The sequence below is a fragment of the Enhydra lutris genome, unplaced genomic scaffold (genome assembly GCF_002288905.1).
Source record: "Enhydra lutris kenyoni isolate GAN:26980312 unplaced genomic scaffold, ASM228890v2 scaffoldscaffold2, whole genome shotgun sequence".
Taxonomy (NCBI): Eukaryota; Metazoa; Chordata; class Mammalia; order Carnivora; family Mustelidae; genus Enhydra; species Enhydra lutris.
This window is the reverse complement of record NW_019154086.1, coordinates 18,339,603-18,355,298: the sequence shown is the minus strand read 5'-3', so window position 1 is coordinate 18,355,298 and position 15,696 is coordinate 18,339,603. Positions and strand designations below refer to the sequence as shown.

Here is a 15,696-nt window from a genome sequence, read left to right as displayed (position 1 = left end):
ACACACACACACACACACACACACACACACACACACACACACACACACACCGGGGGGGGGGGGGCATACACCACGGAGAAACTGAGAAACCAAAGAGCAAGCGAAGGGAGGAAACGGAAAAGCACAGGCAGATAGAGACCGAGAAGAACAGGGGAAGGAGGTAGAGGTTCAGGGAGAAGGGGAAAGGAGGGAAGGCAAAGGGAGATGGGAGAACCCGGGAGAGCGCGGCCGAGGGCGCACTGAGACCCACCCAGCATTTTCACGGTTTGCTTGTGGTTCTGGTCCCTTAGCGAGGCGCCCACCGCCGCCTCGCCCCGCTTTCTTCGCCACAGCTTCCTGCCGATGAGGCTGTAGAGCACAGTGAGGCAGAAGACGGGCAGGAAGAAGAAGACGCTGGATACCCACACCATGACGGTGAGCAGTCCAGAGCGCACGGCGAACTCGGTGGCGCGACACTCGTTAGTGTCCCGAGGATCGGTGCCGTTCTCGTGCTCCACCCCAACCAGCACGAAGATGGGCCCGGCGCTGCAGAAGGCCACGGCCCAGATGACCAGGATGACCAGCTTCACCCGGCCCTTGGTGACTACCACCTTGGCCCGCAGCGGGAAGCAGATGGCGAAGTAGCGCTCGACGCTCAGCGCGGTGATGGTGAGCACCGTGGCGTAGGTGCAGCTCTCGCTGACGAACTGGAAGAGTTTGCAGAGCAGGTCGCCGAAGTTCCAGGGCCGGTACTGCCACAGGCGGACTAGGTCGAGGGGCATGCAGAGGAAGATAAGTAGGTCGGAGAAGGCCATGCTGGACAGGTAGAGGTTGGTGGTAGTGCGCAGCTCGCGGAAGCGCGACACCACCAGCATGGTGAGCAGGTTGCCCGCGATGCCCACCACAAAGAGTGCCACGCAGGTGGCGGTGACGCCGGCCAGCAGTGGCGCGGGGAAGAGCGGCAGGGGCTCGTCGGTCAGGGAGTTGTTGTCGGCGGGAGCGTCCCAGCCCAGGTCCGGCAGCGTGAGGTTGTACCCGGGCTCCTCGCTCGGCGTCGCGTTCCACATGCTGCCGCCGCGGCTTAACTGGCTCTGGGATGCGACTGCGCTCAGAAGCTGGCCGCGGCTGGCCTCAGAAGGTCCCCTTAGGCGCGGGAGAGTGCGAACGAGGAGCCGCCGCTGGGTCGCAGGGAGGATGCTTGGAGAGGAAAGAGAGGGAAGTGAGAGGCAGAAGCTTAGGGAGAAAGTGAGATTGAGAGCTTGGGGCGAAAAGGGGGGAAGGGAGGGACACACACAGAGACACACACGCACACATGCACACGCACGCACTGGTGGTGAGGACCGAGTGACCCACCGGTCTTTCTGGCACCTCTATTTTTCCCCAAGATCTCACCCAAACTAGCCCCTAGCTGGCCGGTACTCACGTACCTGTCACCGGGGCAGCCCCGCCAGTCCTGGCTCGCCTGCGCCTGTCTCTTGCTCCAGCCGCATCTCGCAGTTCCTAAAGTGTCCTGGCTCGTGGCGGCCTCGGAGACCCCGCACTGCGAAATGAGAGAGAAAGGAGCTCTCTTTCCAGCCTTGAGCGCTGTTAGTGTGGTCCAGAAGGGCAGGTCACACCCGGAGGTGGGGGCGGGGATGGTGGGAGTGGCGGGAAGAACAAGGTCTTCAGCTGTCAGAACCCGAGTTCGTCCTCAAAAAGGAGTAAGAGTTTTTAATGGACCTGGTGGAGAGAGGAAGCAACCGTGCCCCACCCGACTTGCAGAAGGACGAGAGGACGGGGAATAAAGGACCCAGTGTTTGTATGCTGACCTGAGATGAGACCGGTGCACACCTGGGAAGAACCTCGGGCAGTTCTAGAACCTTTGGTCGTTTTAACAAAGAGTCGTGTGGCCACTTGTCCAAGGTCACACAGTGATTTGGGGGCTCAGGGACTAAACTTGGGTCTCCCTCCGGATTTGGACTTCTGAGAGTGAAGGGCAAGATATGTGAATAAACTCTGTTCTGAAACCCAGCCCTTTGTACAGTCCTTCACCTCGGCGGTGGTAAGGGGTATGTTGTGTAAGAGATTATTTGCCTTCTGCAAATCTCCGGGTGGAGCAAAAAGGAGCAAAAGGAACGGGACCAGGTGGGAGAGTGTAGCAGGCAAAGCAGGAGGAGCACAGGCTGTGAGGCTGGCACGTAGAGGGTGAGCAGTAAACATTTTTTTTGAGGCATCACTGAGTTTTGTGTAGCTGTGTTCACACGGGTAAGGTCAACAACCTTTTTATTTTAAACTGCGATGATGTTTTGAGGGCCACTGGGAGTGGGTGTCAAGTGTCGGGGACACAGCTGGATCTCAATTAAAAAAAAATATGGGCTGCATTACTGTTATTGGGTTTGCTGTTGAGGGGCAGGATCTGTGCCCGGTGGAAATGCGTCCGAGGCCACTTGCAAGGTGACGCCCCTGAGCGCGACCTGTCTGTCCCCTGCCCAGAGCTAGGAAATCGACAGCCTAAGATCTGAGGCTAGCGGCTGCCAGGTTCTCACCAACCCGCTTGGTCTCTTCTGGCCCAGCATCTTGGCAACAATCCGAGAGCGTGTTCAGCACCGCGGCCAGCGGCGGGTTCGCCTTACATCTCTCCAGGACTCTGGTAGCTGCGGCCAAGACGTCTCACCTCTTTCCACTTGCGCCTCAGCACGTCAGTCCTGCTCCACGCAAAGTCCCGAGAACAAGGCACCTGAAGCTGCCGCGCTGACCGCACCTATTGTGCTCACCTGCCCCCGGCCTAAATGAGAATCCTTTCACTGTGTGTTAGAGAGGCTTTCCTGAAGCACTTTAGTGGATTTGCACATGACTTTGACAGATGTTTTACATCATATCTAGTCAGTTGTTAATGCTTAGAAGTCCACAAAGATCTAAATCTGGATATTTCCACACATACATGAAAGATTGCACACATAGTGAGAGAATGCGTGAGGGAGGTTTGACACAGGCAAGCTACTAGAGAACACACTGCGGAGGTGTGTTACAGGTATTGTACTAAACCGACATTTTAAAAAATTTACTTCAAACTACTAACTACTATCTTCAAAAAGATTACAACTAGGTCAGGCCGCCAGTTACAGTCGACTTCAACACTTCCTACCCTCCATTATCAGTAGATCTATGTGTGCAGACAGATCTTTAGAAGGAGAAAATAGACTGGGATAAATAAAAATAGTGTAGGAAGTTACTGTCTAAGAATAAAAATCAGAAAAGGATGGTGGGGGCATATTTCTAGCCTATATAGGGCTGAAGCAATTGATGATAGATGGAGAAATCTTTTTCAAAAATCTATGGTGATAAAAACTGGGCATGTTGACTAAAATAGCTAGCTGTTTAACTGCACCCAATCATTTTCTAAAATACAGACAAATCTGGATTATGCGATGAAGAAGAAACAAGGGATAATATTGAAATTGGTCCTTTCATTCACAACACATAATGTTATATAATAGATAAAATTGTCTATAAGTGTGTGCTAGGCAGGAGGAATAACAAAATAAATAACACCAGACAGGTCTTGTATTTATTTACTTACAGTCTAGAGAGAAAAATATAGTTAAACAAGCAATTCCAGTACAGTCTATACATGTATTTGAAGAAGCAGATACAACGAGCTCTGTCGAAATATGGAGAAACAACGAACTACAGAGAGATTTAGAGAAGGCTTCTCAGAGAAAGTGGTATATGAATGGGATCTTGAAAGTTGAGTTCTGGGGCACCTGGGTGGCTCAGTCAGTTAAGCATCTGCCTTCAGCTCAGTTCATGATCCAGAAGAGTGCCCAGATCGAGCACCCCATCAGGCTCCCTGCTGAGAGGAGAACCTGTTTCTCCCTCTGCCACTTCACCCTGCTTGGGTTTTCTCTCTTAAATAAATAAATTGAATCTAGAAAGAAAGAAAGATGAAGTTGAGTTTTGTCAGATTAAGCAAAACATGCTCAACACAAAGGCACATTGGAGCAAATAAGCCCAGCATCCTTGTCCTTTGAATGGTGTATTATCATGGATTTTTGGATTTTTTATAGTCAATGAATACCAACCAATTATGGTTATTTCTTTTTTTCTTTTTGATGCCCCAATTCTCAAAATTTAAGTGAGTCATGTCAAAAGACTCTGGGACCAGCTTGAAAGGTTCCAGAGTCTTTGACATGACTCACTTAAATTTTGAGAACTTCCTTGCTTTGTGGTACAATAACATACCCCAGCCCGCCTTATAAATTCCCTACTCTAGATCTGGGGGAAGCTGTTTCTCCAAGAATTTCTGGTACCTTCTATTGGGGGTTGGCATTTAGAGACCTAAATTTGGGCAGTAGGGGTGGTTATTGCCCCTGGAGCATTAAGGACCAAACCCTGTCTGTGGACAGAGCTAAAACATGTTTTTATTTTTAAAAATCGTGAGATGATAATGATGATGATGCAGTAGAGGAATCAAAAGTGCCCTTATGAAGTGATTAAAATTAATACCACCCATGTGATATTCTGGGAAGGACAGAAAGTCACTTATATAATATGCTAGGTAGGAATGCACAACCTCAATCCAATCATAAGGTACAACAGACAAATTCAAAATGAGGAATATTCTATTCTAAAAATTCTCCCCAATAGTCAGTTTTTTATAAAACAAAGAAAGACTGAGAAAATATTCCAGACTGGGCACCCTGGGTGGCTTGGTCTGTTAGCATCTGCCTTCCACTTAGGTCATGATCCCAGGGTTCTGGGATCAAGCTCTGGGAGGAAGGGGAGGCAATGACTCCCTGCTCAGTGGGGAGTCTGCTTTTCCATCTCCCTCTGCTCCTCACCCTGCTTGTGCTCTTTCCCTGTCAAATAAATAAATAAAATCTTAAAAAAGAAAGAAAGAAAGAAAATGTTCCAGACTAAAGGAGACCAAAGAGGTGTAACCTGACTCTAATTCCTGATTCTAGACTGGATGATAAGCCGGAGGGGGAAAAAAACCTGCAATGAAGGACAATATTGGGTCAATTGACAAACTTCAGAGTATTGTGTGTTGATTAAATAGAAGTATTGAATCCATGTTAAGTTTACTGAAGTTGGTAATTATGTGAAAGAAAATATCCTTGTTCTTAAAAATATACACTCAACCATGATTTGTATACATGCATCTGAAAAATATATGTGTGTGTAGATAAATAGAGCAAATGATAAAGCAAATAGAGTGAAATATTAATAAAGAATTGAGAAATGGGTTAAAAGAAATGGATTATACTATTCTTACAACTTTAATTTTGAAATTATTTCCATATAAAAATGAAGAAGTCATGTTTATATAGATACTTCAATTTCCTATATTTACTCAATCTATTTGATTTTGTATTTACACTAACCATCCTGGTTTCTAACACCATAGGCATAATTATTTATTATAATATTCACTAAATGATTTCAAGCTGATAACATCAACATTACCATTAATAGTTAACTTGACAAATAAAGTTTGAGATTTCCTTTCAGTTTTCTTTGTCCTTGAAATATATCTCAAGTGTATATGGCTACTATGTTCTAAAATTACTTGAAATAAATGCTTTACTATGTGTGATTATGTTACTAATTTGACATATGGTTAGACTTACTTGTTCCATTTACTCTCAATTTTAGTATTATTATATTGTTTAAAGATTTTATTTATTTATTAGAAAGAGGAAGAGAGAGAATGAGCAGGGAAAGGGACAAATGGAGAGGGAGAAACAGACTCCCATGCTGAGCAGGAAGCCCAATGTGGGGCTCGATCCCAGGACTCTGGGATGATGACCTGAGCCAAAGGCAGACAATCACCTGAACAACTCAGGCACTCAATTTTAATATTATTTTAAAATTTAAATTTATTTTTTTTAAAGTAAACCCTACACCTAATGTGGGGTTCAGAACTCACAACTCAGAGATCAAGAGCCTCATGCTCTACTAACTGAGCCAGCCAGGTGCCCTAAATTTCATTTTTTAATATGTAAAATGTTTATATGATTTGACAGTTAAAACTTTAAAATGAAGCATGGTCCTAAATTTAAAACTTCAAACCAAAGAATATTCAGGAAAATATTACTTATTTTTCATAATCCCCAATAGACACCATTTAAAAAATTTAGCTTCCTGTCTTATGTGTGTTTCTCTCTCTGTGTGTGTATGTGTGTGTAGCCTGCATAAAAGTTATTATGCTATATACACTGTTTACTATCTTGATTTTTTAAGATATTTTATTTATTCATTTGAGAGAGACAGAGAGAGACAGGGAGAGCATAAGCTGGGGAAGAGGCAGAGGGAGAGGAAAAAGCAGACTCCTCACTGACCTGGGGGCCTGACAGGGAGCTTGATCCAAGGACCTGGATATCATGACCTGAGCTAAAGGCAGATGCTTAACCATCTGAGCCACCCAGGTGCTCCATACTATCTTGATTTATTATCATAACATTACATCCTAGATTTCTCTCATATCAATACTTTTTAAAGTGGTTTTTTAAAGTGGTTTTATAGTACCACTGTAACTTTCTCAAGATGCGGTACTATATTCTTCTGGTGTTTTACTGTTTTTATTTGTTTGTATGTTTCAATAGTCTTCTACGGTTATAAATAATGTTGCATATGTCATTTTTATGTCTACAGGTATATTACAGAATAATATAAAATAAAATTACAGTTTAATAAAAGAAGAAATGGCACATGTAATTCACTGAATAGCACAAATAAAGAAAGCATAAAAAGGCAGTATATAGTGTCCGAGTATTGATTCTGAGCTCTGAAAACCCATATGGAAATTTAGTATAAAATAACAAGTATAACATGACATTTTTAGAAGTGGGATTGCTGAATCAAAGAATAGAAGTATCTAAGTCTGGTTATACAGTAGTCCCCATTATACATTCCAAGACCCCCAGGGGATACCTGAAAGTGGGGATACCTATGATAAACTTCAGTTCATACATTAGGCACAGTAAAATATTAACAATTACTGCTAATAAAATGAGGCAATTATAACAATATACTGTAATAAAAATTATATGTTGTCTATTTCAAAATATCTTATTAAACTTCTCTCTCTTCTTGGGATGAGGTGAGATGATAAAATGCCAATGTGATAAGATGAAGCAAGGTGAATGAGGTGGCCATTGTGACACAGCATTAGGCTACTGTTGACCTGCCTACACACCCAAAAGAAGAAGGATCATCTGCTATGGACTGCAGTTCATCGTGGGTGACTGAAACCACACGAGGTGACACCTGGGGGAATACTGTATATCACCATGTTTCTCTCCATGAGGTTATACTAAATTGTGTCTCCATTAACAGTGAGTAAGAGTCCTTGGTTTCTCCCAACCTCTACAACAGTTTTAGCAGCTCTTAGATTTTTGCCAATTTGTTAAAAGAGAAATGGTTTCTCAGTGTGTTTTTAATTTATATTCTTTCATTAGAAGTGAGGTGAAACATCTTTTAATATGTTTAAGGGCTAAATGCCTTTCTTTTTGTATGAGATTCAGGCTATGACTTCTGCTCATTTTTCTATTGGGTTGCTGTTTAATTTGGGGCCTCTGGGTAGTGCAGTCTGTTGAGTGTGGGACTCTTGATTTCTGCTCAGGTCATGATCTCAAGGTTGTGAGACTGAGCCTTCAGTAGGGTTCCTCACTGGGCATGGAGACTGCTTAAGATTCTCTCCCTCCCCGTGTGCCCCTGCTCTGCCCCTCTCCTTCTCTAAATAAATTAAATTAAATTAAATTGATTTTTAGGGGCTCTTTTTGTATTAGGGAGACATCTCTTTGAAATAGCAAAAATTGAAAATATTTTCTCCAGTCATTCGTCTTTTAATATTGCTTATGGGGTTTTTATTTTGACATTCAAAAGTTTAAAATTTTGATGTCATCAAGCTTGTCAGTCTTTTTTATTGCTTTTTTTATTGCTCCTGGATTTTGAATTATGTTTATAAAAGCTTTACTCATTGCCAAGTTGTGAAGGAATTCATCCATGTTTTCTTCTATTATTTTGTGCTTTTGTTTTTTAATACTTGTATTTCTGATCCACTTGCAATTTATCCTGGTACATGAAGCGATATATGGATCCAATTTTATCCTTTCCAAATGATTATCCAGTTGTTTCAACAGTGGTTATTAAAACATCCACTTTTCCTTAATCATTTGAGTGACTCCTTTATCTCATATAAAATCTCTGTATTTTCAGGGTCAAGATTCAACACCTGGACACTGTATACTGTCTCTCCAAGCTTTATTTGTGCTTTTCAATAAATTATGTCCTGCCCTGTGTCATTTCTTCTTTTGGTGAACTGGAATTGTATATTTTTCTTGAACATTTTGCTTGATTATATCTTATTTCCTGTACTAATTAGAACTAGAATTGGCTACACCAGGAAAAGAGAGAGACTGAAACATGATTCAAGTTCATGGATTTATTTTTTTTTCTAATAGAAATCGGAATGTAGAATGTGCATGGCTAGTATGATGTGATTGGGAAGAGTGCTCCTTCTGCTTTTCTGCTCTATCTTACTTTGTGAGTGGCTTTCAGTATCAAAATTGCTTCATGATCCAAGATTGCAGCTGGAACTATAGTCATTCAAATGATTTCTAGGCAATAAGAAGTGGAAGAAGAGAGGAAAATGGTTTTCTTAGAAGCCCAACTCAAAAAACTCCCACTTGTTTCACATTGGCTAAATCCTCTTCAGGAGAGCCTGGGAAATATACATTTATAGTAGGACACATTATCACTCCCAAGGTTCTAGATTTGGATAAGCAATTTGCATGCAATCTCTGTCATATTTCCCAGCCAGATTGTAATTTCAGAACAAAAATATTTCTTTCCTTAAATGGCCCATAAAGCTTAAGTATATAGTGTCTTATAGGTAGAAGATCATTTAAAATAAACATTTACTGATTTGATTAAATTTATTTTTCATTTGAAATCATATATATAAACACAGGACACATAAGAAGGCTCATATAGAAATTTAAGTGTTACATTGTACCTTCAATAAAATAATAATTTTTTTTCACATTTCATTCAAGCTTTGTATGTAATGTAATATATTTGGCTTTGTCACTTTTACTTTTTCTATCACATCATGTAGCCTCATTAAAGGAATATCATGCACATATTTCAGACTAAGAAATGCACTCTTTTCAGATAATCAAGCTGTAAGAATTGAGATTTAGTATCAAGTACATCAGTAGTAGAGAAAAATTACATTTCAACAAAAAAATTAACCTTAGCATCCAGGCACCTATAAAGCATTTTCTAGCTATTAAATGAGATACATTATCATGAAGGATCACTATGAATAATTAAATAATTATGCATTTTAGAAATTCATCTAAAATATTTATGCTTTTCTGATTATTGAAGCAACATATATTGCTTCAGAAAGTTAGAGAAGCTTACTAGAAATTTAAAAAGGCAACTTAAGAAAGGAGTTGGATTTACTAGTATGGAGTTCAGGGCTAGAGATAGAAATCTGGGAATAGTCAGCAACAGGTAGCATTTAAATTTAGGATACCAAATGAGATAACCTAGGGAGTGATCAGCTAGAAAAGAGAAGAGGTTTAAGAGTCTTGAGATTTGGAGCCCTTAAACATTTAGAGATGGGACTAGCATGAAAAGGAACTAGCAAAACATACTCACTAGTAGTCAGTAGAATAGAATTACAAATTTGGAGGATGTGATGTTCTAGAAGGCAAATGAAGAAAGTATATCCAGGAAGAAGGAGTGAACAATTGTATCTATACCTCTATGGGTCAAGTAAGATGAGAATTGTTCATTGTATTTAACAACATGGAGGAAGTCGTTAATTGATGATCCTGGTGCCGTGTTGAGGATGAACCTATTTAGTTCAAGTAAGCATAGGAGAAAATACTTTGGAGACAGTGAGTATAGTTTCCAAAGAGTTTTATTATAAAGGGAAGGAAACCAATGGAGTGGTAGGTAAAGGAGGATGTGGGTCCAGGGAATTTCTTTTTAAAGCAGTGAACAATAAAAGTAGTTTGTGTGCTGTTGAGAATAATATGCTCCAAAGGGGGAACTTGAAAGTGTGATAAAATATGAAGGGGAAAAAAAAAAAAAAAGGATGGCTAGAGTGGTGTTTCTAAGAAGAGTTGGACTTAGTAAGGATCGAGCAAAAGGGATGGCTTTAGTAGAAGTGTGGGCTAGTTCATTCCCAGGACAGGAGAGAATACAGAATATATGAGCACAGATGTAGGAGGGTAGGTAGGTGTGCAAGGTGAGACTCGTGGGAATTCTTTGACAACTTCGTTTCTTCAGCAATATAGAAAGCAAGGGCAGCAGTGGATAATGGGTGGGGAAGGTGGTAGTGGAGGATGGAGGAAAGAGATGCAACTTTGAAATAGTGGTCTATGAAAGTGGGAAAGTGAACTCATGAGGGTGATATCATCTGATTGCTGGGCAGCAGGAAGGGCCCACTTGAGGTTAATGATGATGAATTTAAAATGACACCCATTGACATGACTCTTTGTTTTCTCATCTTTATGTTTAGTTGCACAGGTGCAGAAATGGAGTGGAAGGAAAATTTCCTTTAACCAGAGTTGTGATTTTGTTCAGGATAGATGAGAAAGCAAAAGGAAGACAGAGATGTGGAGGTTCTACCCAAGGAATTGGTTAGAAGTATTGACAGTTGAGTTTAAGCTGAAGGAAAGAAGAAAATACAAGAGGAGGATAAGGAACTGAGAAAAGATGATTAGCTCAGTGAATTATCTCTTTGTTTCCAAGCTATCAAAATTTCATGAATGTGTCTTAGTGTAGGTCTTTCTCTATTCATTATGCTTCATGATCTCTTAGCTTTTCAGTTTATGTCCTTCAGTTCCCAAAAATGTTACTGAATTATTTTTTGTTGTTTACCTCCCCCTCCACTTTCTCTAGTCGCCTTTTTAAGACTTCTGTCATTCACATATTGGAACTTCTGGAAGAATCTTTTGCTCTTTTTATTTCTCATTCTTATTATATAAATACAATATAATCTCATAGTGCCCTAAAAATGTTAATTCTAATTTTTGGAAGTTTTCTTTTGCTTCAATGCTTTGTTTTTTTCTAAGTTCTTATATTCCAATATAATGAAATCCTATGCACCCATCCTCCACCTTCAAATTTTGCCAATTTTGCTTCATCTGTTCCATCTACTTTTGCATAAATGTCTTTCAGTACAAAATAAAACAAAAATCCCAAATCAAATAACAATTGGGGAAGTATTAAATAAACTATGGTTCAACCCTACAAAGAAATATTAAAAGAGTGAGAGAACCAGTAGAGGAAGGGAGACCTGAGAGAAGTGGATTTTATGAGACCACCTCTGAAATGTGTGAATGAGATCTCTTGGACACTAAGTGTATTTGTGACCTTTTAGAGGTAATATTTTATTCTTTTAAATAATTGACTATAACGCTCATTATTTTAGATGGTAGGGAATAATGACAAATCTACCTACAACACTATATCTATCTATCTATCTATCTATCTATCTATGTATGTCTCATGATGATGTGAAAGAGTGAGATCCTAATATTTTAAATTTACTTCATGTTAATGATATGACATAGTACTCTACACTTGTAACTCATTTTACGGTTGAGCTTCAAAATCCCCAACAATGTATCAAAACCGTGAGGGGAAACCTCCAACCGCCCACAGTAACCTCTGTGTAGTAGGATTACAGGTTTTCCTCTATTCTCCTCTTCTGAATTTTCAAATTTCTACAGTGGAAAAGTATTACATTTATAACAATAGCATATGTAACACATACTTTTAGATTTTTTTTTATTTTTTAAAGATTTTATTTATTTATTTGACAGAAAGAGACAGAGAACAGGCAGGGGGAGGGATGAAGGGAGAGGGAGAAACAGACTCCAGGCTGAGCTGGGAGCCCAGTGTGGGACTCAATCCCTGGGACCATGGCCTGAGCTGAAGGCAAACATGAGCCACCCAGGCACCCCTGTGACATGTACTTAAATCCCTTTATCTATTTTCTTAAAGAGGAAAAAGGCGAACCATAAAATATGTGTTCCAAGGATAAGAGTGGGATGATGGAGTTTCCCTCAGTGTAGTCTCCATTCTGAAGGCTCCCTTAGCTACTTTTCCAGATGATTTTCTTGGCCCTGTCTAGAAGAAAAGTGAAGGGTCATTCTTGGGCAGACATTCCTATAGCTCTGCTCCTCAAGGCTCCCCTGAATGACTCCCTTTCTTCCTTGCTTCCAGCCTTTTGCACCATGAAGTCCGTCAAACTGACCCTGCGGTGTGAGGAGCACAGGAGACCCAGTCTCTGATGAGGTGGTTGTGCAGCATGAAGCACAGTTCAACTGCTTGACTCAACTTTAAGCCATTTATTAGGTTCTTTCAGTCATTAGAATTCTCCTCTGGGTCCCTTTGTCTCTCACTTTGCTAAAATGTGTGTGTGTGTGTGTGTTTCTAACCATTTTTGAGTATCCAGTTCAGTGACATTAAGTACATAGTCACTGCTGAGCAACATCACCACCATGCATCTCCAGAACTTTTTTCATCTTCCTAAACTGAAACTCTATACCCATTACATACTCCCCATTCCCCCCTCTCCCCAGCACCTGACAACCACCATTTATATTCTATCTCTATGAATTTGACTATCCTAGTAACTCATATCATTGGAATTGAGCAATATTTGCTCTTTTATGATTGAGTTATTTCATTCAGCATAATACCCCTGAGTTCATTTATGCTGTAGCATGTGCCAGAATTTCTTTCCTTTTCAAGGCTGGGTAATATTCTATTGTATGTATATACCACATTTTGCTTATTTGATCATCTGTCAATGGGCATTTGAGTTGCTTCCACCTCTAGTCTATTGTAAATAATGCTGCTATGAGTATTGGTGTACAAATATCTGTTTGAGTCCTTGCTTTTAATTCTTTTAGGTATATGCCCAGAAGTGGAATTGCTGGATCATATGGCTCTTTTTATTTGTTTGAGGAAATGCCATACGGTTTTCCTTAGAAGCCTCACCATTTTACTTTCCCACCAGCAGTGCATATGGTTCCAACATCTTCGTGGCCCTGCCAACACTTAGTCTCTGTTTTTTGGTTGGTTGGTTTGTTTTCTTATTTTATAATAGCCACCCTAATGGGTGTGAAGTGGTATTTCATTATGGTTTTGATTTGCATTTCCCTAATGATTAGTGATGCTGGGCATCTTTTCATGGGTTTATTGGCCATTTGTATGTCTTTGAAAAAGTTTCTATTCAAGTCCTTTGTCCATTTCTTAATCAGGTTGTTTGTCCTTTTATTGTTGAGTTGCCCATTTGACTCTTGAGATTGTGTTTTTTCTTACTAATTTATCCTCTAATGATTCTAATAGCATAGGAAAATAAAAGGACAGATGAAAAGTTAGTAAAGAGCAGGATTCCATCTTAATGGCTATAATTGTTACATCCAGTTCTATAGAAGCAAGGCAATTTCAAAGCCACAACAGATGGTGCATAGCAATTGTACTTGACTGATGGAGTTATAACAAATTCCATTAAATTAAAAATTCCACTTAGCAGATGCCTTCAACAGTTGTTACCCACTCTGAAGCTAATTTCTGTAGTAAAGACATTGTTCTTTTGGAGTTTCTAATTTGTAGTGTTTGGATCTTTGAAATTTGAGACTTTCCACAAAATGTTCTATTAGTATTTTGGTAGTGGTTCATTTCAGAAGAGTTGAGGGGCAGGAAAACAGAAGGGTAAAGATTACTTTCATCTCTGACAAAAAGGCACAATGGAGGTGGGGTATTAATAAAGTAGAGAAGATTAGTAAATAAGATATGATTGTATGAGTTTCTCTGTAAAAGTCAACAATACATCCAGAAACTGTTTTACTCTAGATTGTAATATACATTAATTTTAATGGAAATTAAAAACTGTTATTTTTATATCTCCCCAAGCTCATTTAAATAGGATTTTATTCATAGTTCAAGTTTTCTAAAAATCAGTAATTACTTATTAAAACTGGTAGAGAATACAAACAATGACTATTTGGGAAATTCAATTTTGTTAGGTCAGAATATTATTTAATATGAAATTAAAATGATATATTAAAATATTTCAATCTGTAAAGCCTTGAAAGTGCTTTAGAAAGCAGAAATTTCCCTTGAGCAAATTATGGAACATTCCTTTTGGGAACACCAATGACGAAAGACAATATGGGATTGTAAACAGTGCAAAAGAATGCAAAGAAAATCACCCAGTCTATATTGCCTACTGGACATTTATTACTGAGCACTCATCATCATCATTTTTTTAAAAGATTTTACTTATTTATTTGAGAAAGAGAGCCTGCTCTGAGGGGGAGGGGCAGATGGGGAGGGGTAGAGGGAGAGTGATAAGCAGACTCCCTGCTGCACAGGGAGCCCCACACAGGACTTGATTCCAGGAATCCAGGATCAATACCTGAGCCGAAGGTAGCCACTTAAATGGACTGAGCCACCCGGGCATCCCCACTCAGCATCATTTCAAGCTTACTGTGTGTCTAAAGCAAATTCATCATCTCCAACCTGATGGGTGTTCCTAATATCCATCCCTCATCTCCATACCTAATTACTACACCTAAGTCCAGTGTACCATTCAACACCCACACAGGCAGCAAGTTTTTCTCAGTCTAATTCCCCATAAGAGTTTAGTTAAACTAAACTTTTTAAAATGTTGCTTTCATCTTGTACTCTTCCTATATAAACCATTTGTAATAGCTCATTCTTTAATTTCACAGCAAGTCTTTTAAACTCTGGCTTCTTCATGTCCTCATAATTTGGCCTTTCCCTCCAAATCCAACAAGAGTTGTTCTTCCCCACAATGTGCCATATCTCCACAGACCTCTCCCCTCACTGTCCTGCATCTTCCTGCCATTTGTTTCTGGCTTCTCTCTTTAAATCCTAACCATTGGAGTGCTGATCCATTTTTCACTCTCAATTCCTACATCCCTCAAAATTTGAACTTCTCAGTATACTTCCTAATTACACACTGTTTCTGTGATTTAATGCCTGTGAGTCACCTCTTTAATGACATTATAAGCTCCTTGAAGTGTTTTATGGGAACCCCAGTAAGTTCAGATGTGGTTCCAGACACTTCTCACTATTTCTTCTGCCAATGCCCTGGTTTGAGTTTCCATTTTCCCCCACCAGAATGGCTGCAACAGCCAGAGGACTTACCTCTTTCTGTTCATTCTTCCATTGCACAATTCATTGTCATCTGCAGCCAGTGGTCTTTTGAAAAGGCAAATCTAATCCTGATACTCCCTTGTTTAAAACCCTTCACATGGGTTCCCATTATTCCTAGGCTGGCATGTTTTCCCAGGATCTCTTGGAAAACAGATTTCCCTAAAATACAGATTTCAGATTGGAAGTCTCTCCCTCTTGCTCTCTGCAATCCAGATACAGAGATCGTCTCTCAGTTCGTCTCAGGGTTGGCTGGTTTTCCAGGCTTGTAAAGATCTCTCTTTCTTTCCTTCTGTTCTGCTGTTGATTTTGTACTCACTTATGTGATTATTTGTTTAACTTCTATCTCCTCCACTTGAATGTAAGGCTCAGGTGAGCAGGGCTCAGGTCTCTTGTGAGTCATTATTGCCTGGGACTTAATAAATGCTTAATAAATATTTGTTTAAATGATGCACTTTTTATGGTAAGACAAGCCTCTTCTAACCTAGGGCTTTGCTTTGGATCTCAGTAAACACTACAGTT

General features: G+C 40.3%; 1 protein-coding gene across 1 annotated transcript in view; it reads right to left on the bottom strand.

Moving 5' to 3' along the window:
- LOC111151762 (growth hormone secretagogue receptor) overlaps positions 1-1,046 on the bottom strand; it is a 3,327-nt gene extending 2,281 nt beyond the window's left edge. Inside the window, exon 1 of the mRNA XM_022509950.1 lies at positions 251-1,046. Within this exon, the coding sequence (XP_022365658.1) occupies positions 251-1,046 (796 nt within the window). The remainder of the gene's footprint in view (positions 1-250) is intronic.
- Positions 1,047-15,696: the final 14,650 nt, after the last annotated feature.